At 40.0% G+C, this 14,670-nt stretch overlaps 2 protein-coding genes across 6 annotated transcripts in view; one reads left to right on the forward strand and one right to left on the reverse strand.

Moving 5' to 3' along the window:
• The window catches only part of TELO2 (telomere maintenance 2), a 34,877-nt gene that overhangs the window by 6,939 nt on the left and 13,268 nt on the right, over positions 1-14,670 (reverse strand). For all 5 annotated transcript variants that reach the window (XM_074279622.1, XM_074279623.1, XM_074279624.1 and 2 more), the window contains exons 5-17: positions 12,497-12,644; positions 11,344-11,446; positions 9,119-9,187; positions 8,547-8,688; positions 8,223-8,359; positions 7,019-7,098; positions 6,433-6,540; positions 6,097-6,185; positions 5,400-5,491; positions 4,657-4,773; positions 3,025-3,096; positions 1,921-2,112; positions 1,244-1,335 (exon numbers count right to left, since the gene is read on the reverse strand). In XM_074279622.1, coding sequence (XP_074135723.1) covers positions 1,244-1,335; positions 1,921-2,112; positions 3,025-3,096; positions 4,657-4,773; positions 5,400-5,491; positions 6,097-6,185; positions 6,433-6,540; positions 7,019-7,098; positions 8,223-8,359; positions 8,547-8,688; positions 9,119-9,187; positions 11,344-11,446; positions 12,497-12,644 — 1,441 coding nt within the window. The remainder of the gene's footprint in view (positions 1-1,243; positions 1,336-1,920; positions 2,113-3,024; positions 3,097-4,656; positions 4,774-5,399; positions 5,492-6,096; positions 6,186-6,432; positions 6,541-7,018; positions 7,099-8,222; positions 8,360-8,546; positions 8,689-9,118; positions 9,188-11,343; positions 11,447-12,496; positions 12,645-14,670) is intronic.
• Positions 13,658-14,670, forward strand: part of PTX4 (pentraxin 4) — a 32,959-nt gene continuing 31,946 nt past the window's right edge. Inside the window, exon 1 of the mRNA XM_074279628.1 lies at positions 13,658-13,983. The gene's annotated coding sequence lies outside the window, so the exon portion shown is untranslated. The remainder of the gene's footprint in view (positions 13,984-14,670) is intronic.

Genomic DNA, 14,670 nt, shown 5'->3' on the forward strand with positions numbered 1-14,670 from the left:
TTAGGGCCAACAAAGAGAACAACCTTCAAGAAAAGCTCAGTCTCTTCTCCACTATCCTGTACTCACTATGGATACACCAATCCATTTTTCTAGTGTTCATCCCAGCATCTAACCTGCAGCAGCAGAAGTGATTTCTTTGTATATTCTTGCCCCCCCCAAGGATTCTTTTAAGAGCCTACAGAACACAGTATTTTGTATTAAATGCTATAGAGGATACAAAATATAGCTTTCAATATAGCTAGATTGAAACCAAGGAAGCACAGCAAAGTAAAAATAATAACCAGCATTTAAAAGCACTACAAATAAGTGAATGTAAATTGTTAGCACTACTGTCTATCTACCCAGGTTACTTATACCTTCGGAATCTAATACTTAATGTGCAACAAGAAAATGGTATTTACACACATATATTGTATCTAGGTTATACTGTAACATATGTAAAATGTATGGGATTGCCTGTCATCAAGGGAGGGAGTAGAGCGAGGGAGGGGATAATTTGGAAAAATGAATACAAGGGATAATATTATAAAAAAAAAAATTACTCATGCATATATACTGTGAAAAAAAATTATAAATAAAAATAAAAAGACTATCTTTACATATATTATAAAAATAAAAAAATATATTGCTTAAAATTAAAAGCACTAAAAATATATGATCTTATTTGAGTCTCTGCCCTATGAGGCAGATTATACAGGTATTACTCTAATTTCCAGATGAGGGAATTGAAGCTCAGAGAAGAAGCACCATTTGTAAAAAGAGGGAACCAAACCCAGGTCCTCCTGACAACTCCAGGCCCGCCACTTCATCCAGCATGGCGGGTTGCTGGCCCTCTGAGTCAGGGGACAGACTGGGTTCTGGGCCTGGCTTTGTCACTAACCAAGAGTGACTGCTAGAAGTCATTCTGCTTCCTCTCTCAGTCTGTTTCTTCATCTGTCAAACTAAGATAATATCCAGAGAATAATTATGAGGATCAATGAGATAAAGAATGTGAGGCCCTTTGAAAACCACAAAGTACTATCATTAACATACAAGTAACCCTTCAATCCGGACAGGAGAGGAGTCGATACTAATCTTGCCTTGTGATCTAACCAGCAGGCCTCCACAATTTGTTCTTCACTTCTGAATCATGGCCTTACAGACATTAGGTTCTTGGAGATACACATACGGTGAATCTACTGAATTCTACAGAGTGCCTTTTGTGGCACCCCCAATATACAAGTATCTAGGAAACCCCACTCACCTGTCAAAACGTTCAATGAGAGGAAAGAAGAAATAACCAACCACAGAATTAAACTTATTGGGTCCATTTGTTGTGTTGGCTCTGGAAGGACCCTGCCATAAAGAATGAGAATTAAATGACAGCTCCTCCCATTCCCTCCCTCCCTCCCTCCCAGACCCATGCCAAGCAGAAAGCTGGTATTCCAAGGCTGGCCCTGCACTAAACCTCTGCTTCCCTCAATATTTGCTCTGCCTATGTCCATTCCACAGATGCTTCTGTATTCAACCCACTGTGGAGCAGGAGCAGGACACAAATGATGGAAATGGTGTCAAAGAGAAAGTATAGAAAATAAACAGAGCTACATAGGACAGAAAGAATCCTTTCTATCCCCACCCCTATTCCAGGGGCTATGATTCACCAAGAGAGATCTTATGACAATAGCCCAAGCCTACTCAAGGAAAGGAGCTAAGTTACTGAGATAAACATATATGGAAATTTTAAAAATTAAAAAAAAAATTTAAGCATGGCTGTCCCCAAATGCTACATTATATTGCTCAGTTTGTAATATTATAATAACTTCTAAATCATCACAGCCATGTTATCACCAGATTTACCTTTCTTGTTCCTCATACACATATGAGCCCCCCCCACATACACACACTCTGGTCCTCTTCTCCATTCCCAGGTCTTGGCTGTACCTTGGCAAATCGACGTGTCTTGTTTTTAATCCTCTCCTCCACGATTTTCCTCCAGTCCTCAGAAGGAACGTTGTTGAGACTGGGGGTCAACGGTGCAGGCAAGAGCTGGATACCAGGCTTTGGAGGACCAAGGATCTTGGCTTCCTCTAGGCTCTTAGGGCTTGAGAGTTCCTGGGCTGCAAGAACCAACACCTAAGAAGAAAAGGAGTGCCCCAGGAATTGGGTGTTCATTTTAACTTTAATGAAAAGCAAGTACCAAATCCAAAAGCACCCATGCCCAGACAAAAAGGGGAAGATTCATCTATAAAAATTAACATTTTATATTTCTACCATGTTTAATATATACTGGACTATTTGCCGTGTAGAGAAGGGGATGGGGGAAGAGGAGGAAGTTGGAACACAAGGTTTTTCAAGGGCTGATGTTGAAGAATTGTCCATGCATATGTTTTGAAAAATAAAAAATTTTATAAAAAAAAAAAAGTTAAGTAATTAAGGATGCAAAGTGACCCAAACAAGCTATATATAAGATACAACACTCTTCTCCAGAAATGTATACTTGGAGAGGCCAAATATTGGTGTGAACACAATACTTTAACTCTAAATCCATTAGTGTGATCCTATTCTGTTTTATTCTTAGGAGAAAAAAGGGAGAAGATGCAGAAAATAAAATATTTTTTTCATGGTATCTTAACATTACAACCCAACTCATTTATCTGTTCCTTCCCATTTTCCCCTTACTGTTCCATACCTAAAGGAATTCTGGGGAACTAACAGACTAACACTACTAGATGCCCCATTTCCTCGTTCTCTTAAGAACACAATCTAAAATTTCTCACTTCTTCCACTTTTAAAATACTCTTTCATTTTTCAACTAGTATCTGCAAAACCTTCAGAGAGTCTTCTCCATTTCAATTATAAAAGTCCTCATGGAAGATCCCTGCCCACTTGGACTCTTAACATCTACCATTTGGTCCTCCAATGAATTCAAAAGAGATATTCTAATACCTGCCCTCATCTATTTTGTTCATTTGTTGCTCCCACATACTACTTTCATGCCTCATGGAGATGATAGGGAGAACACAAAGAAGCCCAAGTATCACTTACATCCAAGATGTCCATCCGCTGCCGAAGGCTATAATTCATGGCATAGAACTGGGAAGTCAGATATTGTGCAACCTATAGATAGCAGAAAGAGAAACCAAATCCAGCACTTTGTACAACCCAAAGAAATTTCAAGAACCTCTGCTAATTAACAAAGCTCTGGATATACTTACATTATATTTTACATCTGCAGGAACATTAGCTAGTTCCTAGTTAGAGATAGCCCTTCTCAGGAAGTAATTATATGGGGAAAAAATCTTTGCACAAATTTCTCTGTTAAGAGTTTGATATATATATCAATATATATATATATATATATATATGTGTGTGTGTGTGTGTGTGTGTGTGTATGTATATATATATCAATATATATAATACATATAAAACAAGATATATATACAATTAATGCATGGGTGTGAGGGGTGGGGAAAGAGGGGATATGGTAAGATAAGCATACCAGTACATTTGTGAATTCATACAATCATAGAAAATAATTTGTAATTTATATATATAATATATAATATAATATATAACTACAATGTCCATACCCTTGATACAAAGATTTTACTACTAGGTTTATACCCTGAGGAGACCACCAATATTCAGAAAATCCTCATATACTTCAAAATACTTAAAACAGCAATTTTTATGACAGGAAAGAATTGGAAACAAAGTAGATGCCCATCAGTTGGGGAATGGCTAAACAAAGTGTGGTACATGAATATAATGGAACAGTACTGTGCTATAAGAAATGATGTGTGATAAATACAGAAAACTATGGAAAGATCTACATGAACTGATGCAGAACAAGGCAAGCAAAGCTAAGAAGATGTTATACACAATGATTACAATAAAGTGGAAAGAATAACCACAAAAAATATTAAAAGTGAATATTACAAAATTAAAAGAATAAACATTACTCAAAAAGATATGAAAAGACATCTCCAAGTCTAACCTACCCCATCCCTCAGAAGAGATGGAAGGGAGGGACATGGGATATGGTACAATGCACATATTTTCAGATTTTTTTTTCTGATATACTCATCATTTATACTAATTACCTTCTTGTTCTTTTTCTTCCTTTATGCCTTTAAAAAATATTGTTACACGGAATAGCTCTTGTGGGAATAGGAAGAATACTTGAGAAAATTATGTGATATTTTTAAAATTACATCAATAAAATTTTATTTAAAAAAGAAATAGTACTTAACCATATATACTATAGGACAAGAGATTAGAAACTACTATCCCCAATATTTTTTATACTAAAAGAATAAAGATTTTTATTAAGCAGGGCAAGTTCATCTATAGTCAATGAAACCCAGAAGTTTGTTCTTGCACAATCTATGATTTAAGGTAGAATATCCTTCAACTTACATTAAAATATCTACTTAGCTCTTGTACTATCCCAAATTTCTAAAAAGGGAAGAAAATATGATCTGAAAACTGTATGCCAATGAGTTCTTTTCCTAGAAAATTCTAGAATATCTCCTTAAAGGGATGATATATATATATATATATTCTAGAATTTTATATCTATATATATTTCATGCTCCCAACTTGACACTTGCTGCTTTCCTCTATTGTGTTTACCAACAAGATTCTAACAATATGTTATCCATTGTGGGCACTTACCTGTATTGGGTCTGTGATAGTGACAGCCACCAGTGCTCGTTGACGCAACATTTCAAATCCCTCCATAGAGGTCTTCTCCTCCAGATGGAGCAGCACCTTGGCTAACTCTGTACTCACCTGCTCAGAGAACACAAAGACATTAGAATTTCCCACTTTCTACTCTGGGAGATCCTTTATTTTCTTTCTCTTGGGCCAATGAAAACTGCTGATCCCTGGTGACCTTGTTGCATAGAGAGAGCATAGAGCACTCTCAGATAACTTGAGGTGAAGTCTCTGGATATGACAGTTTAGATTCTAGATGCCTTACCAATCTTTACACTGTCTACCTTTAGCCAAAGGAGAAAAAAAAACCTGCATAAGAATAAAACGAACTCTAGCTGCTTTTTCTTCCCTGCCCTTCAATGAAGTGATAGGGGTGTGTTCTACTGGACCCCCAAGCCATGCTGCTCATGTGCTGCTGCTTCTATGGTCTATTCTTCAAAAGATTGATAAAGGAAGAGCACAGGGTCCATGTCAGAGAACCTGAAACTGAATGTGACAGAAACAGAAGTCACATCCAAATTTCCCTGTTGCAAGCTCACTTCACAGATTTCTACCTTCTTTGGATCACTGTGCTGAAATCCAAATGGGACTTCAAAAATCCTGATTCGTGCTTTCTTTCCTGTCAGCCTATAATCCACACCAGGAAATCTGAATGCCCCTCACCTCAAGTAGGAGGGTCACCATCACTAAGACAGCTCTACCTCTTTTGTTGCAGCTGGGCTCCTTTTGATCACGCTCTCTAGAACCTGCAGCGTCACTTCCCAGCGCTCCACATCCTCTGAGGTTGTCAGTGCTGCATCAGACCAGAACACCACTGCTGAGATACAGTGCTCTCAGTTGACCCATCAGAGTCGGTAAAGGCAAGCTATGGGCCTGGCTTCCTTTCCATGCGTCCAGGAGCATGGTCCCAGCTAAGCACAGGAAGGGACTCACTGCTCAGGGACACAAAGCAGTTCCTTCAAACTAGGGAAAGCCCTAGGAGCGGCAAAGTTTATGAGGGAGCTAATTACTTGCCATTGAGCTTGATACCACCCCAGATATTCCATGTTAGCACTAGGAAAGGGAAGGGGGAAATTAGTCTTACACAGAACCCATACACCAGGGACACAGAGGGTCAAGCAGAACTAAGCAGGCAGTAAGAAGAAGAAAACTATGGAGTGGCTGGAGCACAGATACTACAGAAGATGGAGAAAGCAAATCCTATATATGAGGAGCTTTGCCTGACCATCAGAGAAATAAGAGCTTTAAAGTAAAGCAAACCAGGATACTCTGCATCCACTCAGGACAGTTCTTCTCAAAGTCTCTCAGAGGCAGCATCAGATAGAGTCTAAAGAGAACAGCTGCCATAGGCTGGACACCTATCCCCAAAGAACAAATGACCCCACAGAAATCTCCAACCTTCCAGGCAATCCCGGATGTACATTGGAGCCTTGGTGCTCTTCAGCTCTTTGTCCTGTGACATGTCGTAGGGGACAAATTCATCATCACTGGTGGCATAGAAAAATCAAGAGAGAAATCAACAAGTGTTCTGGAAGACACGTCCTTTCTCTCCACTCACAGCCAATGGACAAAGGCAAGGAGTGCTGCACTGCACCAAGGATGCCCTCCACATTGCTTTCATCATCACATGCCATGGCGCTCAGCCCTCCCCCCAATACCTGACTCTCACAGAGCCCATCACTAAGTAGGGTCCATTCTGCCCTATCTGCCCCAGCAGTGACACAAAGGCCTTACCTGTCCAGATCCGAGGCAGAACCCTTGTCTTTCTCTTCTTCTCGGTGTGCTTTGCCCTCTAGGCTTAGACTGGATGGTTGTGTGACAGATGCTGGCATAGAGGGGGACCTTTGGGAATCCATGTAGACAACAAAAACAAGAAAAACAGATCAGCCATGAATCTAGTGCAAGTCTCTCTCCCTAAGAGAAAGGATCTCGCTTCCTATTTATTCCACACTCCCACGTTCAATGCCTATGATGATGAAAACACTATTAGAAAGACAAAATATTTTCAAAAACAAATCGCTTGGGGCAGGTAAGTGTTACAGTGGATAGAGCCCCAGCCCTGAAGTCAGGAAGACCCCAGTTCAAATCTGGCCTCAGACACTTAATACTTCAAGGCTGTGTGACCCTGGGAAAGTCACTTAACCCCAGCCTCAGGAAAAACAACCAAAAAACAAAAACAAAAACCCAAATAGGACACCCAACATGATTCAAAAAGGAATGTGTATTAAAATAAAAATGCAATGGGGAAAAAAAAACCCAAATAGGATGATGTATTAACTGGAGCACATACATGAAACAAAAAGGCAGAGAAATGCATTACCCAGAAGCTGAAGAGCTAGTATCAGCAGGCTTCAAATTCACCAAAGACAATAATTCTCTGGTCAGTTTATTTTCTTCATACTATAATAATAATAACAATATTAGCAGCCAACATTTACATAGCACTTTATAAACATTATTTCCTTTTATCCCCAAAACAACTCTGAAAGGTATAAGTGCTGTTACCATCCTCATCTTACAAATGAGGAAATTGTGGCAGAGATAAAGTGACCTACCCAGGGTCATAGAACTGATATGTTTCTGAGGCTGGATTTGAACTCAAATCTTCCTTACTCCAGGTCCAGTGATCTGAGTTGGGTTGAGATGATTTCATCCAACAAAGCTATATATACAATATTCTTGGTGGTGAACAATCCCAAGAGTAAGGGAAGCCAAAGCAAGTCTAGGGTAGTTCTTTCCTTTGGGTTTATTAGCCTTTAAGAAAAGACTTCATTATAGCTTGCTCTCATTTATAACCCCATCTCCCGATACTGACCCTACTGATCAATTATGGTGAATTCCCTATGTACCATGGAACAATTCTTAGTTGTAAGACCACTAAATATTTCCACTAAGGAGAGGTCCCTTGATGATGTTGACTAAATAGGCCCTGGAGTCTTAGGAGTTGTGATGTGGAACACAGATCCAGGCCCATGTTCAGGAGCCTCACCTACCAATCATTATACACTTAAGAGGAGTTAGGCAGTTTTGCTCCCTCACTTCCCACCTATTCTCCATTGACTGGCTGAACCATAACAAGTCACGAATAGAAAAAAAAAAATCCACAAGCACTCAATGATCTCTGACAATGATACTGTTTCTTCCATGCTGAGAGAAGAAAATTGCCAATATGCAGAGAAGTAATTCTAGGAAGGGTTATGATACAGCAAAAAAAAGCAAAAGTTTGGGAGTTAGAAGTACTCAATAAATGGATGATCTTGGGATAAAGTCATTCTCCTCTTTAACCTCCAACAACCTTATGTTATTTAGAAAAAAATAACCCCTGTACCGACTACCTTACATGTGATGAGCATAAACTAAGAGAATAAATGTAAAAGTACTTTGAAAAAGAAAAAATTGTTACTGAAATATAAGGCATCAGCATCATTATTATTTACGGCTGGGCTAGAGTACACAGTAAAATCAATTACATCATGTTGATATAAAAACCCCTAAGAATGAAGGGCTGCCCTCACCCCTCTCACCTGGAATTTCAGATGGGGCCCCTCAGAGTGTATTCGGGAACTGATAGTCTCGGCTACAATCATTCCCAGGTGTCGGACTTGGGGCAAACTACTCTCAATATGACACTGCACACCTCCCATCATGGCGGTCAGCAGCTCTGGAAAGAAAGCAGGACAAAATCAAAAGGAGAACTAAGCATCTGGACTCCATATTTCCATATATCTCCCCTGATGCCCACAAAAAGAACAACCCAGCTGTCCCCTTTTTCATTTCAGCTGGAATTTTTTTTCCCCCAACCATCAGTCATAGCTAGGTGAAGACTGTAGCCAGCCCTGCTCTCTCACCTTCCCTGATGTGTTCTATCTCTGACTCCTTCAGGTGGGACAAGCAGATCAGGATGGCTTTGCTGACATAAAGCTGCTGCTCCACAGGAGAGTGTTTGACAGCACTGCTGCTGCCCCAGGTCTCTAAGAGGTCCTTCAGCACCTGGTCCACACAGGCATCAAATCAGGTGTAAGCTATTACCCAACCATCCTTTTGTTCCTCTCATAGGATACAGTCTCATGTAAAAACACACACACTCCCATACTCTCTCTCAAAATATCAGACTAGAAAGAAAGGACATTCTCAGCTTTGGTCATTAGAGATATAAGAGAATAAATATGAAGGAGAGAAGCTGAAAAGGCAGCCAGCAACTGGACAAGAAGTAATAGCTTTGTTCCACTGGGCTGATGTGCACAAATTGTCTTCCTCTTCCCTCTGTGCTCATACCCCAATAAACTTGACCATTCTCAGACAAATGACTTGCCTCAGAAGAATTAGTTGTCCCTGTGGCTCATGGACCACATCACAAGTCTCTTGAAGAGCTGCCTTGTTAACGTTCAAAAAAGAAGGAAAGGAGAATTAAAGCAGTTACCTGTAAGAGGAGTGTACGCCGATGGCTATCCAAGGCCAAGTACCCCAGAAGGTTTTGTAGCACTTCAGTCTGCAACAAAAATGATGAGAGGTCTTTTCTAACAAAATTCCAGGACTCAATCCCCACCCAGGTTTACAAAGCACTGAAGGCTAACTGCTCACACAGGCAGAGAGAATCAAGCACATATCATACTTATACCTGCCTTGAAATAGGTTTAAGGCAACAGATGAAATATAAAAAATGCAGGATTCTAGTCTCAATTCTACCAGTGTGGTATTTACTCTTGCAGTAAATCATTTCCTGAACAAATGAAAACAGGCTTCTCCATCTACTCCTGGATCATCAACTTGCTTAATCCTCTTGGCCCTTTCTCTCCATAAGAGGAAAAGAAGATTCTCTCTTCCTCATTACATTCATATCATGTCTTGTCTATGTATAACTGATATCAACATCACAATAAAGTGGGGAAAGTCACCAGCATACCTGGCCTTATCTATGGAAACATTATAAAAGGACATGGACAAGAGATTCACAGGATGGATGACTCTTGGTGTCACTGGAAACATCCAAATTGAATATATGAGTTGGACCATATCAGGGAATGAAATTCTAAAATTAAATGAATAAAATTCTAATATGCAACATCAAGCACTCAAATAAACCTAGACTTTCTTTTATGGCAGATCAACTATGGAATAAAAACTTGAGAGATTTCATCAGAGAGAAAATGGTTAATAAAGCCTTTGGCAACTTTGTACACCAAAGAATAACTGTCCTGAGACTTTTTGATCTATAGTCCCTTTTGGTAATCCTCCCCACAACAAATGATCACCAAGAATAGTTTTTCCTAGACAAATGCCATTTTAGTGGCTATATTTTTCATGGTATTTTTTGTGAGTGACTTAAAAATCAAGGGAGAAAAGGGGGAATTAGGTATAAAAACAGCCTGTAACACACTTCCAATGGTTACCTACAAGTAAGAAGGTATATCATAAAGAAAAAAAATGTAGGTCATTAGTCTCAAGATTCACTAACAACAAAATGTGCTTTTGAAATGTCAAAAAAAAAAAAAAGAAAGAAAGAAATGCAGAACTTGAGCAGGTTGGGCAAAACCTCCACAGAAGATCTATGAAAGAACATGGGAGAAGTATACAAAGTGGGAGAACACAGATGTCTTAACAACTGTGTCAACAGTGTGCTCATGTAGATGACCTGCTGGAGTATTTTGATGATTTGTGTATTTTAAAGCTTATTAATTTTGAAATAAAATCTAGGTCTGTAAGGATCCCAGTGTGAAACCTAATCCCACCCCCAGCCCCTGCCTGATTAGCCACTTGTCTATATAAATTGAAATGTTAGGGAGCCATCTGCAGGCCCATGGAAACAAGCAATCTGTCTGTGTCCTGTGTGCTGGTATGAGTCAGAAACAGCGCTTGACTCAGGTCCTTCTGACTCCAAGGCCTATCTTCTATTTACTATGCTGGGCTATCTCTTGTAGTAGGAATGTATAAGTCACACAAAATACATGCCTTTTTAACTAGGTTATACTCATTTAAATGGCACAAAGTTCTGTGTTTTTGGACAAGCAAGCCACAGACCACTCAGATGAACCTGCAGGCCACCCTGCAGTGTAATGCAGACCAGAATTCTGGAGAAATTTTACAAAGGGCTAACTCAGTGGAATTGATAAGACAATGGTTAGCTGGTTTAGCATGGTAATTAATAGTTCTTTAAGTTCAGTATGAGTGAACAAATCCAAGAGTTCCCTAGTGATATAATGATATAGTGATATAATGATTGGCTTATACTCAGTATAATGAATGGATTTAATTGTAATAGAGTATTTAAGAGGTCAAAGACAGACTGGGAAGGGGACTGGAACAGACTGGGAGATGACAGAGGACTGGAGGCTGGAGCACAAGCTTTCGGACTGAGACAGACTTCAAGACAGAGACGGTCGTGGGGGGTCCTCCTGCCTCCCCCACAGAAACCAAGGCACATTTCGGAGGACCTCCAGAAAGCCAGCCCCGGCCCCAGGCAAGGAGACAAGACCTTGAAGGAGATAATAAAGAATATGGACTTTAACACCTGGCTATTCTCGTAATGATTGATTACTCTACTGAAAGGAAGGCTGGTCCAAGACCTCCAGAAAACCAACCAGAACACTACATTCAAGGGTCCCAGATCCCACTCCCACTGGCCCAATGTCCAATGCACAATCTCACTGGATATCTGTACTGCAACAACAGGCATTTCCGGGTCACCACAAACTGGGCTTTCTTGTTCTTCATCACCAGGTTCCCCAGTAATTGAGAAAGAACTTTGGCCCTGAAAGACAGAAGAACAGGCTAACAGTACAGTAGCTATCTGAGTTAATCAGCAAGCACTTTTGAAAATGTCCAAAGGGAAACTGCTTCATACAAACTCAGAATTATCAGTTCCTTTAGTTAAGAAGAAATAATTTGGACCAAAGAAAGTACATGATGGACTTACCAAATTCACCTGGAAGCTCTGGCAAAACCCAAGAAATCCTTCTATCCAAAAGGAGCCCCCTCATATCCACCATGGAACTCCCAGCCTTCCCACCCACTACATTCTGGCCCAGATGTTAGAGAGAACTCAGAAACAAAGCTCCATGTCAACAGCACTGTATTTGTCGGCAAAGACTTATACTAGAGCGCAATGGCCTCTTCACCATAAGAAAAGTACACAAACCAAGAGTTAGGAGGAACCTCAGAGACCACTCAGACCAGGCATGTACAATTCAAATGAAAATAACCTTAAGGATCCCTGAAGTCCACAAAGACTTAGAAAACCACTTATGAACATTATCAATGTTTTGTGGTATTTTTATTTGTGTTGTTAAATATTTCCCAATTACACTTTAACATGGTTCTGCAGCAACATTCACAGGTCTGTTTACCATAGCTCTGATCCAGACCAATTCCTTCATTTTACAAATGAGAAAATGAGGGTACAGAGAGATTAATGACTTGCCCAAAGTCATACAGATAATGTCAAAGGCAGCATCTTTGTTAAAGCAAGCAAAGAGCCCATTTAAAACCAAATATTTACAAAAAGTAAACAACAACAAAAAGATGGCCATTCTAGTGGTTCCTTTTATAATCCTATGAGGTAGCACCTAAGGAAGCAAAAGGAAATATTAGCTAAATCCATTAGCCAAGTAAGTCCAAACAATTTCCCACCACTCTCTAATTTTTAAAGCAGTAACAGGAATACAAGGAGACTGGCCAAAGCAGCTCTCAATATCAACAAAGTCTTCAATAGCACCTCCCCATGATGTGAAGGCTTTGGGCCAACACTCTTTAACAAACATGATTTCTGGAGAGATGGGATGGTGTTTTCTCAGTCTCTTACCCTGAAGCTTCTTGGATAAGTCCAGATACTACAGCCTCCATGCCCCGGTCTGGCACACTTTCCACAAGCCGCCAACTAAGCCTCTGCCAGATGCAGTCAGCCTGGGTGAGCTCTGTCAATCGGGGCACCAACACTCCCAAAATCTCCTCTGAAAAGAAAACAGACAAGTGACTGGCCTGTGAATAACCCAATGTCCTCTTCAGCCACCCTCCCAAGAAAGGGTCATTTGATGTGTACATAATTGAATCAGGCCAGAAAATTTCTAGAGATTCGTCCTCTTCAATCCTTGCCTAACTTGGTCCACATATTGATCACAGAAGAGATGATCTGAATCACAAAAATACACGATTCAAAGGGACCTTGGAAGCCATTTCATCTAACAGCTACCTGAAAGAGACATTGAGGTCTAATGAACAGGTCACTTGAGTCTGACCCATAACTAACTAGCTGTGTAATCTTGTGCCAGTCACTGAACTTCACAGTGCCTCAGTTTGTTCATTTATAAATTGAAGGAACTGGACAAAATGACCTTGAAGGTCTCTTTAAGTTCTAAGTCTATGGTCCTCTGACTATGACCAAGGATCCCTTCCTCCAGGATCAGTCCAATCCACATCTGGATAGCTTTAATTTTAAGGAAGTTTTTCCTTATAACAAAAGCTGAAGCCTGCTTCTCTGTAACTTCCAGCACATGCCCAGAGTTTGAATACATGCTTCCAAACATAGTCTGACCAGGGCTACAGAGTCCTGTTCAGGCAACATAGAAGACAGCAGGGCTCTAGATGCTATGCCTCTTAATTCAACAGGCCTTTTTAAGTGCCATATCATACTGCTGATTCATGTTGAATTTACAATTCAAGAAAACCCCTTAATGAAAGAATGGATAGATGAGTAGATAAAGAGATATACAGACAGAAAGATAAAGCATTTAGTAAGTCCTCATTAGGTGTCAAGCACTGTGCTGAATATTGGGGATATAAATATAAGCAAACCCAACAGTCCCTACCCTTAAGAAACTTGCTTTCTACTGAGATAAAGAGGGAAATGGAACTGATGAGAATGCAGCAGATGAGAAAAAGGAGGTTTCCATGGAGACAGTTTAATTATGAGTGAGGTGAGTACAGATGGGATCCTCCCTAAAATGGTGATCCAAGGGAGAGAATCACCAGTAAGGAAAAGAAAGCCCCAGATAGAGCCTCCTCAGAGTGGCAATGTGGGTAAGTACCCCATGGAAAGAATCTAGTTAGTTCTTAATAAGGTGAAGCATGGCTGGAGGGGCAGGGGAGAGAAGGTCCCTTCTAAAACTTTTTCACATGAACTATTTGTGGGTTCTTATCTGAGCCCTACCACTAATTTGCTATATGGCTTCTGGCAAATGACTCTCAAATCTCTGGTGGAAAGAGAAGCAGGATCAAGGACAATCAAGGAAGCTCTCAAAAGATTAAGGAAAATTAAAGGAAATCAAGGAGGACCACATCCTTCAGGACACAGTAAGTAAAAAGACAAGGTGGTGGGCAACAAAAAGAAAGGCAGGAAGAAATGAGAGCATACAAAGGAGAGGGAGGCAAAATGACAAAATAGATAAATTGGTACAAGGTAAGAAGGCAGATGGGGCATACCTGGAGACTAAAGAAAATAAATTGAGTAGGGTTTATCAGGTTTTTAAAACAAGTGCTTAGGACTGAGGTGTAACACCCAGTTCAAAGAAACAAGTAATATAGAGAAGGAAAACTATGCAGTGATCTATATTAAGGATATGTTTGTATTTTTGTCAGTGCTGTGACTTTTAGCTATGTTTCAAGGATAAGCTGATTTCCATCCCAAGAGAAGATGAAGGAAATTAAAGAATGCATCTTTAACCATCACTCCCAGAAGTTCAGAACAATGTAGTTCCTAAAAGGCCAAGACTTAAATTTTAAAAAAAAATTTTTAAAGATCTCAGAAGGAGAGACCTAACCTTCATCAGGATTCTGAGAAGTAGAAAAAAAGCATCATGAAGAGACGTAAGAACAGGAAAAGTTCAAGTAGATAACTACAGTTTTAAATCAGATTTCTGGCTTCCTGAAGAAGGGGGAGCTAGGTGTTCTGAGGAGGAAGAAGCTGTGAATCTTCCAAAGATTGAGACAGAAGTTGTGAGGGCTTGGCCAGGAAGGGTGAGCTGAGAAGAGTAAATTAGT

The sequence above is a fragment of the Sminthopsis crassicaudata genome, chromosome 1 (assembly GCF_048593235.1).
Source record: "Sminthopsis crassicaudata isolate SCR6 chromosome 1, ASM4859323v1, whole genome shotgun sequence".
Taxonomy (NCBI): Eukaryota; Metazoa; Chordata; class Mammalia; order Dasyuromorphia; family Dasyuridae; genus Sminthopsis; species Sminthopsis crassicaudata.